Below are 25,578 nucleotides of genomic sequence, written 5' to 3' on the forward strand. Positions count from 1 at the left end.
CGGCCGCTAGTCTAATCTTAAATTTGCGACCGTAAAATGTATGCGCCTCGATTGAGGCGTACAAAATGCTTGTTTATTATACAGGGTGTTAGGTAAATGGGTTTTTTTTATAAGCCGACACTAGCCCATGTTAACATGTGCATATAAATGGTATGGTGAAGTCAGAACAGAAAATTGATAATTATCATCATTTTAATAATTTTAATATAAACGGCTTATAAACCCATTTACCTAACACCCTGTATAAATATGTACTTGTAATTATTTTTATAAAAAAAAGAGCGCTTACTGTTTAAAAAACAACACATCGTCCGTTTATTACTGTGGCACATTCGCGACACCCCCGACTTTTGCATGTCGAGCGCATACCGAGAATTGAATTTCGAAGGAAAGCTTGCGTTTCGTCCGTTTATATGAAGATACAATACTGTATGATAGTACATATTACCGTGATATTGAGTTAAACCAAACAAACACCATGTTATTAAAAAACATGCATTTTATAACCTCACAAAAAATCGTAACTGAATTATTTTTCAGGAAGCCAGTATTGACTGGTAATAAGGGCCCGAACCGAATTTTTCATATTATCTTTAAACATAGCTCCTGCAAAATTGATAAAAATCAGTTACGCCTTTTCGTGATTCGACCCACGACATGAGTTCTGAGACGCCGCTATACCTACTTCTTGGAAAATCCATAACTGAATTTATGTTCGAACAGGCCCGTACCGATTGATCTCCACAATATGTGTCAACGCCAGGAGGGGTTCCCATATCCCTATTAAGGGGTTGAATCGAATCTATTTGATAAGGGGCAAATGTTACTCCAGCCTAAAATTGGAAATCCCGAGAACGTTCCCCAAATTCAATAACGGTTTATGAACATACTTTAGCATGTGACTTTGTGCACGTGTCAACTGTTTCCTAGTAGAGCCTGTATGTAAAATTACGTCACTATTCAATCTATATGTTAGGTAAATGGGTATATGAGCCGACACTAGCCCATGTTAACATGGTTATATAAATGGTATGGTGAAGTCAGAAAATTGATATTATCTTCATTTTAATTATTTTATTTTTCATACAAATCGGATTTTATAAAATTTATTTTGTATGAAAATAAATAAAAATAAAATGATGATATCAAATTTCTGACTTCACCATACCATTTATATGCCCATGTTAACATAGGCTAGTGTCGGCTCATATACCAATTTACCTAACATCCTGTATAGTTAGATGTTTTAATTTTATTTTACCTTTTCACTCTATTTATTTGATAGTGACATACAGAGTAGAGATTAGAGAGCTGCATAATTATCTTAGGAGCTTTATTAATTGAAGTACAAAAAATACCTTACCTATTCTATATTATTTTATCAATCTATACTAATATTAATGCGAAAGTAACTCTGTCTGTCTGTCTTGCTTTCACGCCAAAATCACTAAACCGATTTAGATGAAATTTGGCATAGAGATAGTTTGAGTCCTTTTTATCCCGGTTTGATAGTTTTTATCCCGGTTTTTGAAACAGAGACGCGCGTGATAAAGGTTTTCTGTGACAGGCAAAATTCCACGCGGGCGGAAAGCTAGTAGGTACTAAATAAGTGTAGTGTACAGAACCAAAGTTATAAATGTAGCTCATAATTCAAAATCAAATATGATAAGTCCCTAATTATCTCCATAATAGAGAATGGGCCAACTAATATTAGTTTAGAAAGTCTAATCGGGAGATTGGAAGTTAGTTCGAGTTCCGTAAATTAATCTGGGCGTTTTGCTAGAATAGCCAAATATGGCCAAACTTTTCGCTTTAGTTTCTAGGGATTCCTAATTTAGGTCAATATCTCTACTTGGGAAGTAGTTCGAGGTAAAATATAAGGAAAAATATTGCCTCCCACATAATATTATACCAATGACCGAGAGAAAAGGTGAGAGAAGGAGATTCTCTTAGATTGTGTCTGGGAGAAAAACAGACTACGTCGCGAAAAACAGTTGAAGGGACGAAGTTGAATAACTATCATGGCGCCAAAGGTTTTGAGAAATCTGTGACTCATTGAGCTTATCTGTGCATTAGAATTTGTCTGATACTATTAATCTATCATCAATCTTATAGCTATTTGTATTAATTATTATTTTTGGTTATTAATAATTATTAATGTTCATCGTGTCGTCGTCATGTCGTCATAACGTCTCATGGTTTCTTTATGATTACTTCTTATTTGTGTCCATTTACATTCTCAAGGAGATGAAGAAAATAAAGAAATAAGAAGTTAATCCTCTTCCCACTGCTGTGATATTTTCTTGCGCTGCTTCTTCTCAGCACTGGCCCATTTATTCTCCCGCAGCAGTGGTAGGGTTAATACTGGGACGCGGACGTGTAAAAGCGCTTTCTAAAAGCTTAAGCTTACTTGCAAAAACATAACCCTCCTTCTGGCGCAATGAGGGCTATCGTTTTTATACTTAACAGTTGGTACCCCTGGCGATTGACAGGACCTTACTCTACAGTGGCGCCATCTTGATGAGTGCAAATGCGATAGTCCTCCTACCACTTTAGCGCTCACAAGTTGGCGCCACTGTCTTCGCTACTAGCAAGTGACAGGACCTTACTCTACAGTGGCGCTAACTGGTGAGCGCTAAAACGATAGCCCTCATTGGGTAAAAATCAAATGCGTTTTAATATGAGTTTTTTTTTAAACCCTAATTCTTACCGGTCTGTTCTCTTCTTCCTCCGGTGGGGGGGCGGTCGTGGTGGGCACATCGCACTCCTCCGTGGGCGGCACAACACACCTCAGCGACCGTCTGTCGAACACCAGCATCGCCGGACACCTCTGCAGGCGCGGGTAGCCCCCTTGGCACTGCCAGTATCTGTTGCAGGACTTGCCTAGGGGCACGTTGCCGTTGGGATCTTCGTTGCAGAGAGCTGGAAAAAATGGAGAAGTTAGTTTAATGGTTTCAGTAAGGTTTAGCAGTCATTTTAGAAGTACTGTAATGGTATCAATAAAAATTCTTTTGACAATTAAAGATTGTTAATACCATGCCACAGACAACGACCTCTCAGGGTATCGCAATACAAACAAAGTCTGTCCCATTCTGTCCCTATGTATGCTAGAAACAATGCAACGGATATTGATACGGTTTTTTTAAATAGAGTGATTCAAGATTAAGGTTTTTAGGTTTAATAAAATATATTGTACCTGTGTGAAGCAGGGTCGGGTCGCTAGTGTTTATGCACAGCGATCACTGCTCTTAATTAATGGTAGTTGTGGAGCACTGGTATAATTATAGGAACATGATCAGTGTTGTGTGATTTGGCCAAACACTACAATCTATTTTTAGCCTCAAACGCTAAAGCTGTTATAAGTTTTGATATAAATTGCTTTTATACCTATCATTTTTAACTTTAATCAGAAAATGTCTTCAAAAAAGTGTTGTAAAAAAACTTCGATAAAAAAGAAAATCCTTGGAACCTACACGGATATTAAATTAACTAATCAAATGAAATTTGGGAGGCTAAAAATAAAAAGGTCGCCCCGCAAAAGGTTGATTTTTTTAACACAATGGAGATATATTATTTTAATCAAATCACATCTTTCATTAAATTTTCTCACCACTTAACGACATTAGAAGATAGGTACATACTGTAGTAAAATTTTATTGAAAGTTACTTTTGCTTGTTTTACGAAAGATTTACGTGTCCCAAAATATCTCTAAGCACCAACGTTCTTGAAAAGAATTTCCTTTAACAAGTAGGTATTAAGTTACATGGAGAGAGTACTTAAAAATCTCTTTGCATTTTAGCCTTCTATAGTTCCAATGTTTGCTCGACAATGCAACCCCAAACAAATAGGTTCTCATGTTTTATCTATTTTTGCACTTTCCTCATATGAGTTTCGCAGAAACTGAAAACAATGGCGTCCACTGTCGCAATTTGAATTTGTAATATCTGCGACTGCGAAACGTGCCTGTTTTACGATTAAATTACGGCGACAATTCACAGGCAGACAGGCATCTATTCTAGAGGAGCCGAGCACAAGCGGAGCACGATTTGAGCTAATTTTTTTCATGCATGCCAAGCAGGTATTTGACCGCTATCTAGGATGGGACATAAATCTGCCGCCGGAGCTTGAATTCTCGCTCTATCTTTCTAATTTCTCTTAGAAGTCATACTAAGTTAATTCTAAATCAGCTCTCTGAGTTAGACGTTCACAAATTCTAAGCAAGCAAACATTATAATCAAAAATTTAAGTCAAAAGTAAAACAAAAATAGCTACTTCTTTGTTTGTTCACGTTATAGAAGCACTAACGAAGGATTAAACTTCTTAAAGGTCAGACTGGCTCTAAAAGGGAATGTGTTTTAAGACTTTAAGCTAAATACTAAAAGGAAAAGCAATATAACTAAAAGTTTGAACTCTTAGGAATTGGAGCTTAATTTCCCGCAACCATCTATACTTCTATACTATCTATACTAGTATTATAAATACAAAAGTAACTCTGTCTGTCTGTCTCTCTTTCACGCCTAAACCACTGAACCTATTTTGATGAAATTTGGCATGGACATACTTTGAGACCCGGGAAAGGACATAGGATAGTTTTTATCCCGGTTTTTGTAACAGGGACGCGCGCTATAAAGTTTTTCTGTGACAGACAAAATTCCACGCGGGCGAAGCCGCGGGCGGAAAGCTAGTTTTAAATAAGGGAAATCTTGTTAAATTATGACATCTTGAATTTCTGAATGAAAAGAAACTGAAGGACGTAATTCTGTCGGATACGAGTAATAGATTTATTGGCGCCAATATTTGATTGAAATGTTTGAATTGGAAGCTTAAGATTTACATTCTTCCCGGCCATTTCTCTTGTCATGAGAATCTTCCTCCATTTCCACGAACGAAGGGATAATTTGAAAAAGTTGTGCCAGCTGCAATCAGTATTAAATACATTTTAAGGATTTTTTATTTATTTCGGTGAGAAATTACTGTAAGTACTTATGCGTTTTAAAAATCAATTTCATCTAAATAGGTCTCTCTTATCTCACTGATTGCTTTATCCAAATACTAGCTTTTTCCCGCGGCTTCACCCGCGACCCGCGTGAAATCTAGTTTGTCACAGTCACAGATCGTCATAAATTATATCTTATATGTTATTCTGGGTTACAAACAACAATACTGTAAAGTTTCATCAAAATCCGTTCAGTAGTTTTTGCGTGAAAGAGTAACAAACATGTTGACATCCAGACATCCATACAAACTTTCGCATTTATAATATTATAGTAGGTAGGATAGGACTAATAGGTACGGGTGATGTTATATCAATAAAGTATGACTGTACTTTGATGTATGTACCTACTCGGGCGATAGTTTACTCGTGTAGAACGTGTGCACATAATCCGATTTGGTATCGGCCGATTGTTCATAAAAATTGGTAGCTGACCAAACTGGCCTAACTAAATTAGCTGGCAAGAGGCATAGCGTAGCCATTAAAAAAAACTCAACTAGTCCTCAGACTAGCAGACTAGAGGAATGAGCGGATACCGAATTGGTGTAATGTGCGCTCTAGGGACCAATATATGTTTATACTAATCAACAGCCCGAAAAAACTATCGGCCGACAAAAAGCCTGTAGTCTAGTCTACAGGGACTCTACTATGATTGCTGGACATGCGTGCACGTATCCGACCGGGCGACCTTGTGCTGATCTACATACAGACAAATGATCTGGTGCCTATTCACACGTTACGACACTGATTAAACCTGCTCCTTGATTAATATAGGGTAACCATGTTAAATAAAGACCTGACAAGAATCCGGATATTTGTTGAAACGCCCGGATGATGAAATAAAGATGTGCATCGCTCTATGGTAGTCCAGTTATTTGTCATATACCTAGAAAAGATTTGAATTTCATATTATCATCTTAAGATTTCCCATCTACAAGGAAGTCTATTATTTACTCGATTAAAATTTTGGTCTAAAAGTCCGACGGTGATTGCCAAAAGTGAGGACATGTCCTGAAAAAACTTTTAGAATGGTAACCCTAGATATGAGCCCTGAGGAGACACCAATAGGTAATAATATGACGTAAAACGTGCTAAGTCAAGCTAAGTAAATAAGTAAAAAGAATCCTTGCAATGCATTTATTTAGTTCAATTTCTTAGTTTTAAAAGTCAAGGAAATTTTTTTTGAAACTTCATTTTTGGCATCGCTTTATGTATTGTAATTTTTATGCTAAGTGGTTTAAAATAAGTATGGGAAAATCACTGGATTAAAACTTAATTTCTAAAATAAATTGTTTCAATAATCTCTTAATTAATTAGTGCTAGTCTGTTATCTTAGTCTAAGACAATGCGATTCCAAGAGATTTGTTACAGTAAGTTTCTATGTGTTAATTACGATGAAAGCTCTTTTATACAACACCGAGAGTAACAATAACAATCGAAAGTTATTGTAATTGTTAAGCCACTCATTACTCATTATTGTTAATTAATCGATACATCATGATTTCTGCCGGTATCTCCGCTTCTCTTAAGACAAAAACGATTTGCAACAAAGCACTCGATTAGTTTAATGATCATTCGTACATGTCGATAATCGATCCGTTTCTCCAATCAATCATCAGACTTTCACTCTAATAGCGTGGGTAATAAGGCATAAAATACCGGGCGTTATTCGGTGTTTATGTAACAGTGTATAATTGATGGCGGATCATTGTACCGGATAATCGCTCGAGCGGCCGTTGACGGATGAAATCGAAATTGGTATCGATATTTTCTCTGAACCTATCTCGAATATCGAAATGAACTTTATTCGATTATTGTGATACTCTTCTAAAGGCCCGTCTTTCCCACTGGGCACTCTGGGCACGTGCCCAGGGCCCCGCGATCGAGGAGGTCTGTTCTCATGAAAGATCTTTTTCCAGATGAGAAGGGCCTCCCTTGATCTTTATGTGCCCAGGGCCCCTTGTAGGTTAAAGACGACCCTGCTCTTCTTCGATAAAATACTACTTTTAAGGTACCTAAGGATAGTTTTTTCAGGAAATGCAAAAAAAAACGACTAGGGGACAAAAAATGATCAGGCCTCTCAAACTAGTTTGGCCAGCGTGGGGAGTGTGTAGACCAAATATTTCATTTACCGCTGAGAAATTTAGAGTCGTGCTCCTGTCATCATCATCATCATCATCATCATCTCAGCCATAGGACGTTCACTGCTGAACATAGGCCTCCCCCAATGCTTTCCATGTTGCCCGGTTGGTAGCGACCTGCGGTTGGTTCGTATCCTACCTATGAGCATCAGCTCATTTAGTCTCCTCTACTACACAGTAGTACACAGTTATCATGAGATAACAATTAAGCCGCTAAAGAAGAATTACAGGAGATAGAATAACTACTTACGATGTTTCTGGCAGCCATCAACATTCTCAGGCCAGTCGCAAGAGTGGGCGATCTCGTTGTACAGTAGACCGCCAATGCACAGCTGTTCAGTGGCTGTCCCGTTCCAGTAGGTCCAGTAGCGAGTGCAGGACGTCATTAAGCCGAGATAGAATCATAGTTCTAATAGACAAAAGAACAGAACTTACGATGTTTCTGGCAGCCGTCAACGTTCTCAGGCCAGTCGCAGGAGTGAGCGTTCTCATTGTACAGCAGACCGCCGATGCACAGCTGCTCAGTGGCAGTCCCGTTCCAGCAGGTCCAGTAGCGAGTGCAGAATGTCAAACTGAGATAGAATCACAGTTCTAATAGATAAAAGAACAGAACTTACGATGTTTCTGGCAGCCGTCAACATTCTCAGGCCAGTCACAGGAGTGGGCGTTCTCGTTGTACAGCAGACCGCCGATGCACAGCTGTTCAGTGGCTGTCCCGTTCCAGCAGGTCCAGTAGCGAGTGCAAAATGTCAAACAGATAGAATCACAGTTCTAATAGATAAAAGAACAGAACTTACGATGTTTCTGGCAGCCGTCAACATTCTCAGGCCAGTCACAGGAGTGGGCGTTCTCGTTGTACAGCAGACCGCCGATGCACAGCTGCTCAGTGGCTGTCCCGTTCCAGCAGGTCCAGTAGCGAGTGCAGGAGGTCTCGTGCCCGAAGATGCCGTACAACCAGTCACAGTGCTCCGTGCCAATTGGGGGATCTGGTGAAATAAAGTTGCTTTAATGTCTTGGGAGAAGATCTTGAATGGTGATCGCATATTGAAAAGAATGACACGATGATTATCTACTTGATAAACGTACGACCGAGTCGAAGACCAAGAGAAGTTTATTTACGCAGAGAAAAATTGCTTACAGACTATAGGTAGAGATTTTAGTGTCCAGTGATAGGACGTATTGATAATCAGCTGGGAAAACTCATCATCTCAGCCATAGGACGTCCACTGCTGAACACAGGCCTCCCCCAATGCTTTCCATGTTGCCCGGTTGGTAGCGGCTTGCGTTCAGCGCCTTCCTGCTACTTTTACGATGTCGTCGGTCCACCTTGTGGGTGGTCGTCGACGCTGCGTTTTCCGGTAAACTACTTATTTGATAATTTACGTTCAGAAATTGGGTCATTTAGGTCCAGAAACATCATTCAGCAGCATGCCTGATGGATTCAATTTGTGAGACTGCATTCCAGTAAAAAAAAATCCTCAATCGGTGTCGTCTCATGATTTGTATATGATTTCGGTCGACTTAAAAATACATATAACCTCTGGATATACTCACTGATTTGTACTTTAGGGTACTCGCAGTAGTTCGACCGCCACGGGTAGTCGCAGCCCTCCGTCACTCCTCTGTGTTTGCCAGCGAAGACCAGACCATTGGGGCAGTCGTACTGCACTGACTGTCCGTTGTCGCACTCCCAGTATTTGTCACAGTACTTGTCGTCGGCCACCACGCGCGACTTTGTCTTGCAGGGGTCTTCAATTTGTGCGCATGATGCTAGCGCTGCACAGGCCAGGATGGCTGGAAAGAAGAAAGAAATTGTTAGCGTTGTAGGGAATATTTAGGAAGAAACTTATGGTATTATGAATTAGAATATTAGATTATAGCTCAATGGTGTCGTTATTGGATTGCTTTCAAGAGGGATTAACGGGAATATTAGTAATTGATGCACTACAAATTGTTGAATTGGAAATTTAATAGATCTGATTTTTGCTCTACTATTTTCCTTAGTTTCCTGTTTGTACATTTCAAGGCTGAATCAATATTTTCAGATGAGCCATATTAAATTTGGAAGGCACGTTAGCCGTCCGACGGAGCCATTTCAGGTGTTTAATAAAGTCTTACATTTTAATGTTGTGTAAATAAACAAACCGCTTCTTCATTATACATAAGCGGAGCAAGAATCAAAACCTTTGGTTTATTTACTAAATTATTAACGTAAATATTATGAAGCTTGTAAGATAGCTCAAACCAACCCTACTTTGCAATTCGGAAGTTATTTATCGTAGCAATATAAATAAACTTCAACAAAAGCATTTCACATTTTGCAAACTGTTTTGATATAATATCACAATTCACGGAATTCTTTTTCAGACGGCGCTTTATAAAACCTATTATGTTGTATATTTCGTCGGTCTTCGGTCTCTCGCATCGTCGGTCCTTTTGTGTTTCGTCGAAAAATCGAGAGTTCCGAGAGTCTGATTACGATATGGTGACGGTAGCGAAGTTAAGGCCCCTCACCCACGGCGGCTTTTTGTAGCGATTCTGTCGCGTGTTAGCATCGATACAGTCGCAATGCGGTCGCTAGCTGTGTGCCCTCTGCCAAATAAACGCGCTTCTGTCGTGATGTAAACCGCACATGTAATGAAAATAAATAATTTGATTTGATTTGCAAACACGATTCAGTACCTCCCTCCGTTCTCTCCCCATGTCGTCCGACACGGTCGCGAGTTTGCATCGTTACAGTCGCGCTGCTGTAGCGCGTTAGTAGCGCGTTGGAATCGCTTCTGTAGTGCGTTGCAAATGCGACTAACGCGTTAGTAGCGTTGCTCGTTTACAAAACGCGCTGCAGCTTCACTACAAAAAGTCGCCGTGGGCGAGGGCCCTAACAAAGACGTGTAACTCGGCGGTCTCTTTTGATGTTGAGATAGATCACCGATATGAATACAATACAAGGAAAAATATACGCTCAATCTTGTCAATTGTAATTTTCGCCGCAATTCAAGAAAAGTTATTTCTTTTCTTGTCAACTAATAAGGTGATAACGTAAAATGTTGTTTTGTATTTCCTGATTGAAATTGATGAAAATATTATTTTTACCCAGTCTGGAAAAAATAATATACCTACCTAATAGTTTTAATTGTTGAGTTTCACTCTTCTTTCATTAGTTCAAGGGACTCTATTACTTATTATACATGTGTATTCGAACAAGACGTGGAAATGTTGTTTAAAACTTTGCAACACAAACTAGCAAGTTCATAAATCAGTAGGTACCAATTAGTTGCCAATGCTATTGTGTGATGATAATTGGGGTAGTACCCGTTGGGTACCACGATATTGTAATGTCATAATAAAAATCAGCAAAGAGCACTGCGGATGATGTCATTAATTTTGAAAATGCATAACTTTCCCCGAATTTCCATGGATGCTGGATTGCTGGTACTGATTGCTGATATTTTGAATTTTGCTCCTGTACCTACTCGTACCTATCTATTGATGGTAAATTGCTTTTGCAACCTTACTCTGCATTATAGAGTAAGAGCTAGTGGACGCCAGACCTGCGTCATTTTATAAAAGCTGAAAGTTCAGGCAGTTTTTTTAGGGTAGCTCCCAAAGACACGATGACCTAAACTTCATAATTCACCAACATTATAACATATATACGCTGACAAACTTTCAGCTTTTATAAAATGACGTAGGTCTGGCGTCCACTAGCTCTTGGTCTATTATGTCTCAAGACGTCCGAAGTCATCGACCACAGACAATTTCGATCTAGGCATACCTAGACGAAGCGAAAGCACTGCATTAATGCGTAGACGCGGGACCATTACTTTTATGCACCTCGTGACGCAGAATAAGTAAATGTATGACGTTTTACGTAATATTCTAGTGAAATGTCGGAATAGCGAGGTCTATGAACCTTTGTGAAAAATAACATTATGACTAAGTTTATAAGATAAGATAGTGAAGTAGGTTCATTTCCATTTTTTTTACTTGCAGAAAGCAAAATTTTATTTTTTACTATCAACAGACCCAAATGGAAGGCAGGTTTTTACATTAGTGTAACGTAAGGCAGAGCTAGTTTTTGGGTTCGTTTCAGTCGAATGACGTCCGCTGCTGGACAAAGGCCTCCTCCAAGGTTTTCCACAATGAACGGTCCTGTGCTGCCCGCATCCAGGCTCTTCCAGACCTTCACAAGATCGTCGGTCCACCTAGTAGGAAGCCTGCCCACGCTACATCTTGAGGCCCGTCTAATTTTAGTGGAGCCAAAGTACCATAACTCCGAAAAAAGCTCTGTATTTATATCGAATTCCTAAAATGTGTACTAGGTAGAAATCAAAGGAGTGCCAATTTTTCTTTCACTGTCCGTTAATTGTTATTCTCTACATTATTTATTAACTATGCCATACATTGTATTATGTGCTTATTGGACTTACTGAGCCTTTCTCTGTTAAGACTTGTTATTAATTTTGTTTTGTTTGTTTTTAAGACCGTTACTTAACGCATTTAACTTTATAATGGATCTATAAAAGAGGATGGCGGAATTTGTTTTAAAAATATTACACAGTTATTAGAAACTATTAAATAATAATAGACTTGTCGTTTAGGCAACAATATTTAGTTACAAAATAATCACTACTATTAAAGTGCTTATCCTATTTAGTATAATGTAAACGTCAACCCATATAATTAGCAATAATATGAATATTGAACGAATGCACAACTTTTGCATAATTAACAATCAAATCACGCATAAATATTTTCCTACAGAAAATTGCAGTTACTTTTCTTCTTGTGTCAAGTAAAAGATATTTCAAGTAATGCATAATTAATAATTATGAATAACTATGATTAATCATGATAACTTTCAGTAAAGACGAGATTTTACTGAAATCTCACGCAAACTTCTTGAGAGATTTTACAGTCATCTTGCATTTGTTTTATTTCCCTACACTCATGCATGTTCCATTAACTATTCGTTAACATACTTAATGGTTAATAATCCACCATTAATAAACACATTTTGTAAAATAAACCAAAAACTTTTCCGCCAAAATGACCGAAAATTGCCATTTGTTTATTAATCTCGTTTACTGTAGATGTTAACGTCAATGTCATATGTCACGTTGCGCAAGCCGAAAGCGCTTTCCCTGCGCGCGCGCACAATGACATAAGACACGTAACTTGGAGCAAGACAATGGTATTTGTTTATGCTAATAGTTACGACTATTTCACGCTATTACTCAATTACTGTTTCACACTTTGGCGAATATTTTAAACTAGCGACTTGCACCGGCTTTGCACAAATAGTAAGAGTTAAGTCGAAAAAAAAAACAATTATTATATGTAGAACAAACTTTTTTAGAACGATTTTTCCATATGTATCATTATTTTAGATCCGATTGCTAAATAAATAATCCGATTGATAAAAAATAATTAAGTTCTGCTTAGAACTAAAGTTAGGATAGCTAAAGTTAGGAGAGCTAAAGTTAATAAAAATAGGCTAGTTTTTTTTTCAGCAGCATATTTGTGAGCTTCTAAATTTTTTAAATTTAGATTTATTTAAAACTAGCTTTCCGCCCGCGGTTTCGCTCGCGTGGAATGTCTGTCACAGAAAAACTTTATCGCGCGCGTCCCTGTTTTAAAAACCGGGATAAAAACTATCCTATGTTCTTTCCAGGGACTCAATCTATCTCTATGCCAAATTTAATCAAAATCGGTTCAGTGGTTTAGGCGTGAAAGCAAGACAGACATACAGAGTTTCTTCCGCATTTATGTATAATATTAGTATAGATAAGCTGAGATCATTGACAACGGTCAGAAACTATCCACGTAAAAGGAAAAAAAAAGAAGAAAAAAAAGGTTATTTACCTACCTAATTTTGTCTATGAAAGGTTATCAACCTAATTGGTAACTTAGGTCCACGACAACATGTATGTTTTAAAAATAGCATGCCTTGTAAATGATCCCGGGGGAAGAATATCCAAAAAGCACCAATAATAAAGGGCAAAGTGGAGGCAATGTATTACATTATGTAACCTGTTACTTAGTGAAATTGACATGAGTGGAAAATAATAATGTTAATGTACACTTAGGGCGGGCTCTTACCTAAAGTTATTTCTTAGTAGATACCACTTAACTGCCCTATGTCATTGCCCTTTCCTATTACTTTCAGTCTAAGAGGTTTTTTTACTTATTTAAATATAGTTTTTTTTATTAATAGTCTTGCCAGTAAAATTCGAGGAAAAATACTGAAAATTGCATCTTTTCAGAATTTGTAAAATGATTTTTTCAGGATTGATGATTCAAATAGGGTGAACTTTTCAACTTTTTAAAAGGCTAGTATAAAATACTATATTTGATCAACACACACCCGCGCGTAGTTGTAAAATAAGCAGTTATGCAATATTAACAGTTAAAAGAATACCGTTAGGAGTGACACAATTATTATTTAGGTGGTCCTAAAATAGCCTTTGACTTGGACCTTATTTGAATTTAAATTATACGTGCATACGTGTTTGCGGTGCTCAATTTATAATAGTGACGTTTAGTAATGTTATCGATAAACAACAACAATACACGTCACTATAGGACAACAACATTGGTCAGTGCAGCGGTTTTTGGCAGAGGGATTTTGCTCTATGACAGGACGCGTTACCTTTTGTAGCGAATTCTACCAAAATTGTACAGGATTTTGTCGTGTGCTGCATGTCGCGGTCGGCTCTAAAATTGAATTCCATCCAAATTGTGTACCTACAGGATTTTTCCGTGTGCCGCATGTCGGTTCGAAAATTCTTTTGTTTTTGTGCCTCGTATTGAACAATGCAGCTGCAAAACTATCGACAACGCTACATCCCTATGCCAAACTACAACCTATTATATTGCCTCTACAAAGGGGAACTTGAACAATGTAGAGGGTACTAGGTTTTGGTTCAACTCCACTTAGAAGTTGAATTACATGGGAGCAGGTACCATAGATAATTAATAATTGTCTCCTGCCACCGCAATTTTAGGCCCGTATTGTTACAGAACACTCAAGTACGAATTTATACTCAGCAATTAGGTATTAAGTTCGCCGTTTTTACTTTGTTTTTTATGCAAAAAGTTTTCAATAAATAAAATAACAATTTTATAAGCTATGTTAATTGAAGACTTCATCATCATCAACATCATTTCAGCTAATGGACGTCCACTACTGTACATAGGCCTTCCATCTTCATCATCAAAATATTATGCCTATTTTATTAATAGCTAGCTTTTGCCCGCAACTTTGACCGCGGAAATGTCGAAAACGGTTTTAATAAGATTTTTATAATATTAATAGTTTTTTTTCGTGATGCTGTTTTAACCTCAATAGTTATTTACAATCCACAGGATATGAAGATGCCACGATCAGATGTTGACATCTAGATAAATATCGTTACGAAATAAATATTTTTTTCCCTTATTACCGACTTAATAGTCTGTGGGCTAATTCAAATGCATTTGTCGAGAGTAGAAATCGTCTGTCAAATAATTTTCTAGTAATCAATTTTGAACTGATTGTCAAGGTAATACAGTTGAAAATTGAATATCAAAGCCAGACTACGCCTAATGTCAGATCAGCCGATGGTAGATGCCAAATTTCCAATATCGCGTACGAAGACGGAGAACTTTGTCAATATAGTGGTACATAAGGGTCATAATTAGTGGATGCCGACGATTTTCGCGCTGTCATCTCAACGACTGCCCACCCTTGTCGTTAGAGCAGTCGACTGGATAGAAAGCATGGAAATAACATGGTGATTGATAAACTAGGTGCAAATAAACATATTTTATAAACACAGAATGCTTTTTGCTTAAATTTGAACATAAATTTACCATAATATAACTTATTACACTTATGTCTGGATTTGTAAGCAGAAATATGGATAGGTACCTACTGGATGGAGTGGATGACATAGTGGATGGAGTGTTTTGTAAAACTGCAAAAAAACTTTACCACTAGCTGCTACTAACTGTAACTTACACAAACTTCTGCCGTTCACCGCTAGGGGCGCTGTGCAATCTGCCATACATTTTGTACGCACTTGGTAAGGTTAAACTTATGGTAGAGCTACAGAACTTTCATATAATAAATTATCATGCGCAAAAATTAGTCTGTTTGGGCCCGCCATACACGGACAGTTCGAGCAATTAGCCAGTGGTCAACATAAAGGCACGGACCGCTTTTGCAGCCAGTCAACAGCTTGAATCTACCATTGATAGGTAACTGCTGGAGTAGTTGGTAGTGAAACTGCTCAACAGGTCACAATTTCATGTTCATTCAAATCAGTAGCAACATTGATTTTGAGGAAGAGGAACCACTGCTACTTTGTAATATTTGCTCGAGCAGTCAGTATAAAATATACCTGGCAACTGAAATTTCACCGTGCCGAAGTAGTCACAACTGCTCGAGCAGTACCGTGTATGTGTGTATGTAGAAATCAGTTGCAGCTAGAAGCTGTCGTAATTGTGTAAGAGTGCCTAAAATGATTTGTGTCTTAGTTTTACTGCTATAAATTTATACTACCCATACCAATATTATAAATGCAAAAGGAATCTGTCTGTCTTGCTTTCAACCGATTTTGATGAAATTTGGCATAGAGATAGTTTAACTCCCGGGAAAGGACATAGATAGTTTTTATCCCGGTTTTTGAAACAGGGACGCGCACGGTAATGTATTTCGGTGACAGACAAAATTCCACGCGGGCGAAGCCGCGGGCGGAAAGCTAGTATAAGTATTTATAACCCATGCTTAGAAAGGCACGATAAATGTTGGTCTGGGCTAATATCTCTTTTCGTCATTTTCAAAGGCTTTACAACAGTTATTAACTGTATTATCACATTGTAACACCTATATTACTATTATGGAAGCAATAAACGTATTGAGTATTGAGTATTTGATAAAATCTAACATTAAGATTGACCCCTTCCCTCGCACACCCACATCTCTCCACCTAGATTAAATTATTGTCATTATTTACTGTGTTCATTTGATTTGGTGCATAATCTGAAAACCATTTAAAGATTTAACCATTTACAATGAAAATAATTAGCTCGAATTCGTATAGTTTTTTTTATTTGTCATTTTTGACAATTAGTGTAATGTTTTAAATAAGACCGAAAATGACACGATTTTCTTTATGGTTTTTGTATTAGTTTGTTTTTAAATTCACTTTATAGTAAACTAGCTTTTCGCCCGCGGCTTCGCGCGCGTGGACTACATTATCACAATTTTTTTCCAAAATATAATTTTGCCTATGTTACTCGTGGATAATGCAGCTTTCGAATGGTGAAAGAATTTTTAAAAACGGTCCAGTAGTTTTTGAGCCTATTCATTACAACCAAACAAACAAACAAACAAAGTTTTCCTCTTTATAATATTAGTGTAGATTACAGATAAATCCAGATTTAATCACAGTGTTATTTATTAAACTAGCTGTGCCCGCGACTTCGTCCGCGTGGAATAATGACTTTGGGTAGGCACTTTTAATAATTTAGTCTAATTATTTTACAAATAGCTTTTGCCCGCGACTTCGTCCGTGGAGAAGTCGAAAACGTTCTCATACGATTATTTTTAAATGTTTTAACGTTATTATCTAAATGTTTAAATACTTTTAAAATATAAAAATCAGGTTAAATAAACATGAAAATATTTTTTTCTTATATTTTATGAATATGCAGCTCGGCCTTTGATACGGTGAAAGTTACTCGGTGGTATTATTTTTTTACAACGAAATCGAAAACTACACCTACCGCAGTATTATTGGTAAACTTTTTTTTTATATTTTCCTACGGGTGCTAGAATCACCAAGCTTCCAGCATGCCACTGGCCGTGGGAGAAGGAGCTTTTCCTCAAGACTTTTCCCACTACCTCAAGGGCCTCCGCCAAAACTCTCGCGCGAAAATGAGTTTATGTATACAGCGCAAGCAGGTGCCCGCGGCATGACTTTCATGCATTACTATGCATTGTTGGGCGAGCGCACGCAGCGGGCACCCACTCCGAGGTTAAGTGGAGGCCCCTAGAGTATGGTAGTCGTTAACATGACGTCATGATTGTAAAAAAATGCACTAATGAGTAATTAATATCAACTTTGAAGCAAATCACCACTAAAATAACTTTCTACCCCTTTTTAACATAGTTAGGGGGTGCATTTCACTAAAATACGAAACACGTCTTCCATTAATTCTGTTATAGAATGCTTATGCAAAATTTTAAGTAGATTGGACGAAGGAATCTCGTTATTTCATACAAACTTTGCCCCTCCTTTTTACCTCCTTAGGGGTAGAATTTTGGAAAATCCTTTCTTATCAGATGCTTACGTCATACAAAGAACACACCGTCCAAGTTTCAGGTCTTTACGATCAGCGGTTTAGGCTGTGCATTGATCCATCAGTAGCGCGCGTAGTACCTACTTGATCATTATTTTGCTGCGATGTGATTTTAAAACTGGGATATCTCCTAAGATATTTATTGAAATCGAATGGTGTAAAGGGCAAGAATGTTTAAAATTAAATACTTGTGGTGAATAATTTATTTATTTGGATAAGGATTAATATCATGTTTATAAAAACACCTTCGCCAATAATGCATTATTTTAAAACAGATTTTTTTTGCATAAAAATGGTTACTATGAGCCAACCTTAAAAGATAGACACATGCTACCGCGGACTTTTTTAAAGAGCTTTTAAAGGGGAACAATCCTGTCATACATGATTTTTGCGAAACTTTAACCGTTTACGCAGCATCAGCTCTCAAAAGGTAAAAATTCATTGATTTGAAATATTCTTGATTGGTGCTCCGCTCCTATTGGTCTTAGCGTGATGATAAATAGCCTAAAGCCTTCAGGAACTAACGGGCTATCCAACACAAAAATAATTTTTCAAATCGGTCCAGTAGTTCCTGAGATTAGCGCGTTCAACCAAACAAACAAACAAACAAACAAACTCTTCAGCTTTATAATATTAGTATATTATAAATGTCTTCATTAAAGTAAATATATTATGTAATTTTAACAGAGGGACTTATATTAGGCTGTCTTTACATAACTAAATTATTATTTTATAGCTCTAATGTAAACTTTCATCAATCATTCCTCCCTCCAATCCAATGACATATAAAAACATCTTAAAGATGACCTAAACTCTATGCCTAAACTGAACTGTCCCACCAAACTCATTGATAAGGGGGCGCTACCGTCGTTCAACTATATAGTTTCCAACATGGCAAAAAATCGGAACCAGCGATCCGGTATTGACGGTGGCGCCCCGCTGCCAATGTCAAGGTTTTATTTCTATCATATTTTTTTTACCACCAAAACTGTCAGATGCTATTTTTCAAATAGCCCTATCCTACTATTTGATACAAAATCTAACGAAATGAATACTTTACATTTCTTGTGGGCTGCCCACAGGGAAGAATTGCGGAGAAGGCGGAAAATGCGAGAATTAGCCAGAATATATGAAGAAAATTTTGAAGACATGCCAGAGCTTCTGTTCAGGCAACGTTACAGGCTTAACAAAGGCCAATTTCAGGAGCTTTGTCATATATTGAAACAGGAAACCTCTTTGCGGGGAAATACAATAATTTCTCTGGAATCCAAGGTTTAATATCTTACATAATATTATTTAAATGCGAAAGTGTGTGTGAATGTATGTTTATGCGAGTATAAAGATAAAGATACATTTATTTGTTCAAACATGTGTAGGTACCTACATAAGGTGTTAAGTCAGCATTTAAAATGGTATCAACATGTCTTACCTTTGCGGTGTACAAATTAAAATTAAATTAAAAGAGTATTATGAATGTTACTCTTTCACGCAAAAACTACTGAAGGGATTTTGTTGAAACTTTATAGTATTATTGTATAAACGTCATAATAACATCCTACTAATATTATAAATGCGAAAGTTTGGATGTCTGGATGTCCGTATGGATGTTTGAGTTTGTTACTCTTTCACGCAAAAACTACTGAACGGATTTTAATGAAACCATACAGTATTATTTTTTATAACACAGAATAACATTATAGGCTATAGGGGTAAAACAGGATCCACGCATACAAAGTCGCGGGCGGCCGCTAGTGCCCAATATATTGTTTGGATAAATTATCTATCAAATTATTATCTTCTTAGTTTCTTCTCCCTTTTCTTTATTTTAAGAAATGCTGTCAAAATATCTGATTACTTAACTAAAACTTGTAATATTGTTTAAGATGAGCTGCCTGCAGGATCTGTTGCAACAGCCACTTTTCTGGAGCATTTTAACAATTTATTTGATTTACTTAATGCGCATGCATTCACCAGACTGGCAAGAAGGGAAGCAATCAGTGTGTATAATATTAATTAAAAGATTTTGTTTAATAGAGAACAGAAGGTTTTCCACTGAATCTGCCTAGTAAAGGCTGCCAAAAAAAAATAAAAATATTAAAAAATTCATACCTCCTTGTTTTATTGAAGCAGCTCTATAATGTACATTTATTTAGTTTTGAGCAAGTTAGAGCAGTTAAGCCATAAAATTTGTTTCTTCATAACTTCTTGCTTTAAATTAAATGAATGAATGAATAAATAAAACTTGAATAATTGTGAAAGAACTGCGCTGCCCAGACAGTAGATTTATTAAATTAGTTATAGCTTTCGATGTTTAGGTTTCACAAATTGAATACCTTACTATGAAGTTTTCACAGTTATATCCTAAATCCTCTCAAAATTTGGTTGTGTTGGATGAGTTTTTTGAAAAGATCACTCTGTCCAGGGATATCCGTAACCGAAACTTTCGGTTATCCGAAACCGTAACCGATTTAAAAGTTTCGGATGTAGGCAGTTTTAATTGTTTTTGTATAGCATTATATGTAAAGGCAAAACAGTCTGAATTACCTTTATAATGCCATCTAGTATAAATTTATATTATTTATTCGATGTAAAGTGTGCGGCCATGAATGAACCGAAAAAAATATCCGTAACCGAAACCGGTATAATATTATTCCTATATCCGTAACCGTATCCATAACCGAAACTACATAATATCCATAACAGCCCTAAGTAACTCAGTCCACACGCACATGGCTCAAGGGTATAGGTATTTACAGCTTAATTACTATCCATTCGCTATAAGTTTGCCGCTGGCGATATGACGTCACTCGAAGGGAAACGTCTATAACTATAACAAACTATATTTAGAATGTTTTTTATTTATTAATATTGATAAGAATTGTGTATTTGTATAAAATAAGACACATTAATTGCGTTTAATCACTAACCGATTGCCTTGAATCGCGGTTGGGGGAGGGGACGCGCGTTTAGTTATGGAGTAGTGTCGATGGGAATGAAGATGTATGGTCCTTATAAATAACCCATTACCCAGGACACTACTGGCTTGGTAGTGTAGAAGGGAAAAAATATTCCCCACGACACTACTGGTAGTGTGGTTTGTTGGTGCGGTCGGTCAGAAGGGCGGCAAACTTAGCGCGAACGGGTAGTATGTGAGCCATTCCACACGTGTACATAGGTACGAGTAGTACCTATGGCATGCTATGCTAATAATAATTATTATTGTCTTTGCAACACGTCTAGCATAAATATGTAGGGTATACCTACTAGGTAAAAATAGGTGATTTATTGTAGGGCTTTTGTTCACACGGAAAAAATGACAAAGTTTTTAGTTACTTATCAAATAGGTAGTAGTAACATATATGTAGAAAACAGGAACTTAGATGCCAACGAAAGAAAATAGGCTATCAAATGTTGTTTTGGGGACTTACCTTTATAAAAATATCACATTTAAAAATTCATACCATTTGTTGTTATTTAAAAAACAATGTCAATTTTGACGATTAACTGAAAGTCTATTATCTATGAATATAGTAGCGATATATGGTATCCAGCGGCAATGGCAGTGCAAAATTTTGACAATGACTGTAGTTATCATACTTCGAGTTTGTCCATGGAGACGGCAAAAGTCCTTTAGTTGGCCATAAAGTAAACTTAACGAAAAATGTTACTTAATTGATACCGAGGCGCAACCTGGAAGCATTGCTAAGTGTGCTCCTCGTTACTGGTTCATCGTTCGTCATCGTCATTGTTCGTAAAAACCGGGTCGCGGCAGGCAAATAATAAAATTAGTCTTATGTCTTCTCCCTTATTAACTTCTATGGATAAATAGCTAAACCTCCTTGCGCGTAACTGACGTTTGTTGGAAAACCGATTTTTTCAGGCCATCGGATTTTAATTTCAAAAGTCATTGACCAATCCCAGTTCATATAATAACTATTATGACGTTTTCTATTGGCCAAAAGATTTAACTCTCTAAAAATCCGCGTGCAACCATATCCTGCTTAAATATTGTGCACTTTATTGAGCACAGATTAAACAAGCTAAATGACAAATAGAATAGATTGAAATGACAGATTGCACTTGAATTACCCTACTGGATTACCACCGTTGTAACCTTAATAGCTGGACTATTACAGTCCACAGGATATGAAGATGCTATCAGATGGGAACTGTAAGCCTGGACACTAACTGGAATGGATGGGAATGAAACCAGGACGTTAGCAGTCGGATCGGCTTTGTGGCATAAGTAGAGCTATCAGGTAGAGCTGTTAGTAGAGACACCAGGATTTGGGAAAATCGGGGACTGTTGTGAATAGAGTGTTGGATTCCTGGATCACTGGATTGAACCAATATCATACCAAGTTTTTTAGTTGGACGAAGCATTCAAGCGTTTTTACTTAGGACTTTGGCACTTTGATTGACAAATTAGTCAATTATCGTCGGTCAAGTCGAAACATATTAGGATCCGAACAGTTATGTTTCTTTTTTTCTTTTCAGAAAATAAGTGTTCTTTATGTAAGATTTGAGAATATTATTTTATAAATACAAACCTCTATTTGTTCACAGATTAGAGAGAGTTGGTGTTATTACAAAAAACTTAAACAGCCGTTAAATACTTGTTTAAAGTGTCATTTCCACACTAAATGTCAATTTAAACAAGTATTCAACGTCCGGTTAAAGATTTTGTAATAAGCCCCAGAATGTCCAAGCCTTTGCAATTGTGTAGTCACTCTACTCACGCTCATGGCACGAGGTGATTATAGGAATCTGCTATAATGTGCGGTCGTACGCGTCGCTAGCATACGAACTACGGCTTTACGCACGTGCTATTAAAATAATGTTCTCTGTATTACAAAGGCGAATCCTCTGCGTTATGAATTCTTTTTGAAATACATTTTTATTTGATTGCTATACTACCCCTCGAGGGTAGGTACTTTCAATTTACAATTCTAATAAAAGAAGGTACAAAGTGAATCATATTGTAGAGAGCGCTAAACATTTTAATGAATGTTTACTGACGCCACAGGGTAAAATTTTACTAATGTCACTGTATTTTGGATATTCCAATTTTCCGGCAAGCGAAAGGTCTTGGACTCAATTCCCACCAGAGGCAGTTGCTTTATTCAAGTGAAAAATCATTTTGAACCATTAAAATGGTCTCATAATAAATCTTAATAAGCCACGTATCACTAACCGCTCAGTGAGAGCATTCGAAAGCAAGGAAGTAACGCGCATACTTCCCCGAATGACCAGTGACCACGAACGAGCCACGAGCTGAAGCGGATTAACGTTTTTGAACAGAAATTACATTTCTTCTTCTATCGTGGAGGTAGTAACAACTGAGGTCGAAACCTTCATACTTTGTAAGTCTTCTCAGGCACAAGACGTGGCTAACTCATCAGACGACAATTAACACGTTGACTGCCAAAGTAAATTTACTAATTCGCCAAAATTGAATTTTTTGCTAATCGATGTGTAATGGCTTGAAATGAATAGTTATTGTTAAAAAATATTTTTTTACTATTTATATTGACATATTATACCCATAAAAAAAACTGTCAGCCACCCGTGCCTGACGCGGCCCGAATGGTATAAATTTCAGTCACAGCGCCATGTCAAGCATTTTGTCAGGCACAACAAAATCACGTTTCTGCGTTTTGGCGGGAACTACCGTGTCGCATCGCTTTCCTCGCTTTAGCCCTAGTGAATACTATCGCTCTGTCCGGCTGCTGTCGGTCAACTGTCAAATTTCGGTCGTGTAAAGTCGAGAAAGACAGCAAGTTATAACGTACTCTCTTCAAAGCCCTAATCAGCCTAATTTTTGTCTGTAATGTTTCAATTTTTTACACAAATAATAATTTTAATAATTATGCTTAATAATTTATTCCGAAATATATCGTAAACTTCGACGTCCGTGACTAGCGTAGCGAGCAGACGTGTCGACATTATTTTCAAAAATATTTCAAAAAGTGATATTCAATAACTAACCATAAAGACCCTAAAATACAGTGCAATATCCAAAAACGCCCAAATCGAAGAGCGAAGAGGACAGAAAGCGCATCAACGACGCGCCCCGATCGCAGCACTCAGAACCCGTATTCACATTAACCGAGCGGAGCGATAAGCGGAGCGAGTTTTGTTGCAGTGCGGTATGAGTGTCAAACATTCGCCATCTAAAAATATGAATGTAAGTGGACAGACCAGTACCTCCCAGCAGGAACTACCACAGCTTAATGCTGCTGACATTGAGCGAAGAAATGTAGCACAACGTAAGAAGCGAGTACGGGATGATGACTATGAACGCCAATTCAGTGAATTTAAAATGGAAATACTGCAGGTCATCGCTGAGGCTGGAAAATCTCAGACTGAAGGTATTAATATGATACAAAAAGACATCTCATCCATCAAAAACCAACTAACAGATATTAAAACTACCACTGAACAATTAATAATCGAAAACAGAGTATTTAAAACACAAATCGAGAATCTTTCTCATACTGTGTCTGATACCCAAGAGAAAATAAAATCCCTTGAAAATGATGTGAGTGTACTTCGAAAGAATCAAGATAAGCTCTCACTTATGGAACATCCTGTAGCATCAACCTCTCAGGTAGATTTACTTGAAGAATTAGAACAGCGCCTAGAACGCAGCAAAAATTTAATAATCGCTGGAATTCCTGAACCACATGATAACAATATAGAAAACAGAAAAGAATCAGACAGAATCGAAGTAATGAAGGTTATTACCGACATATATCCTGAATGTCCGAACCCTGCAAAAATAATACGTCTAGGCAAATATAATAGGAGTAAGGATCGTGCACTGAAGGTGTGTTTCTCGTCTCAAGAGGCTGCAAAAACGATATTGAAAAAGAAAACTAGCATCAAGAATTCTAATATAAAAATGTACAGTGACCAGACACCAAATCAGCGCCAAATCATGGCGCAGCTGAGGGAAGACCTAAAACAACGTACTGTAAAAGGAGAAACTGACCTAATTATAAAATACATCAAAGGACACCCCAAGATCATTAAAAAGCCGTCAAAAAACTACACAGAGGAGAAAACGCAACTTTAAACACAGGTCCTCAGAAATATGTGAGTCATAAAATATGCATAAATTACAATTCAGTAACAATTGAGAAGAAATGTCTAAAATTTTTCTATGCTAATGTAAGAAGTTTAGTCAAACATGGAAAACTAGATGAACTAAGATGCGTGATTGAATCATTTAAGAATATAGTTCACGTTGTTGTCTTGACAGAAACATGGATAAAAAATGATGATGAGGCAAATAGATTGAAGCTGCCAAATTATACACATTATTACAACTATAGGCCAAACTCAAGAGGCGGTGGAGTGTCCATATATGTACATAACAGTATCATATAGAACACCACGAAATCGAACAACAATATGAAGATGGAAATCATTTTCTGTGGGTCCACCTGAATACGCTTGCCTTGGATATAGGAGCTGTATACAAACAACCAGCATCAAATGTGGATGCATTTCTTAAAAACTACAGTCTTCACCTGTCTAAAAGACAACGAATCATAGCTTTTGGTGATTTCAATTTGAACCTGCTCGAACACGATAAATCTGTAAAAGAATACAACGCTCTACTGAAAGATACCAATATGCGCATATTAAACAAAATTTCTAAAGAGTACTGTACCCGCGAAACATCTACCACAAAATCAATCTTAGATCATGTGTGCTCAAATTTGAAACAAAACACTTTCCAAATGACTGTAATTGAATCTGCACTCTCCGATCATAAGCAGATATATCTGGAGATAAACAGGACATGCCTAGATCGCAAAAAACGTGTACAGTATCCAGCAATAAACTATGCCAACCTCTATAAAACTATGGAAGAATTGCTTAATATACATCAGATTGAAGACTATGAAGAACTGGAAAATCTAATACAGCGAGCTATTTCCATTAACAAAATTATGAAGACCAAAATAACTAACCCACCCTGTAAGGAATGGATAAATAGGGATATAATAGCATCTATAAATGAGAGAAACTCTCTGTGGCAAAACATGAAGAAAACACCAGATGAGCACGTTAAAGAAGACTTCATA

General features: G+C 37.2%; 1 protein-coding gene across 1 annotated transcript in view; it reads right to left on the reverse strand.

Moving 5' to 3' along the window:
* The window catches only part of LOC135080115 (protein obstructor-E-like), an 82,948-nt gene that overhangs the window by 7,747 nt on the left and 49,623 nt on the right, over positions 1–25,578 (reverse strand). The window contains exons 3-5 of the mRNA XM_063974804.1: positions 8,690–8,929; positions 7,933–8,121; positions 2,711–2,922 (exon numbers count right to left, since the gene is read on the reverse strand). Of these exons, the coding sequence (XP_063830874.1) occupies positions 2,711–2,922; positions 7,933–8,121; positions 8,690–8,929 (641 nt within the window). The remainder of the gene's footprint in view (positions 1–2,710; positions 2,923–7,932; positions 8,122–8,689; positions 8,930–25,578) is intronic.

Source organism: Ostrinia nubilalis, chromosome 2 (genome assembly GCF_963855985.1).
Source record: "Ostrinia nubilalis chromosome 2, ilOstNubi1.1, whole genome shotgun sequence".
NCBI classification, from domain to species: Eukaryota; Metazoa; Arthropoda; class Insecta; order Lepidoptera; family Crambidae; genus Ostrinia; species Ostrinia nubilalis.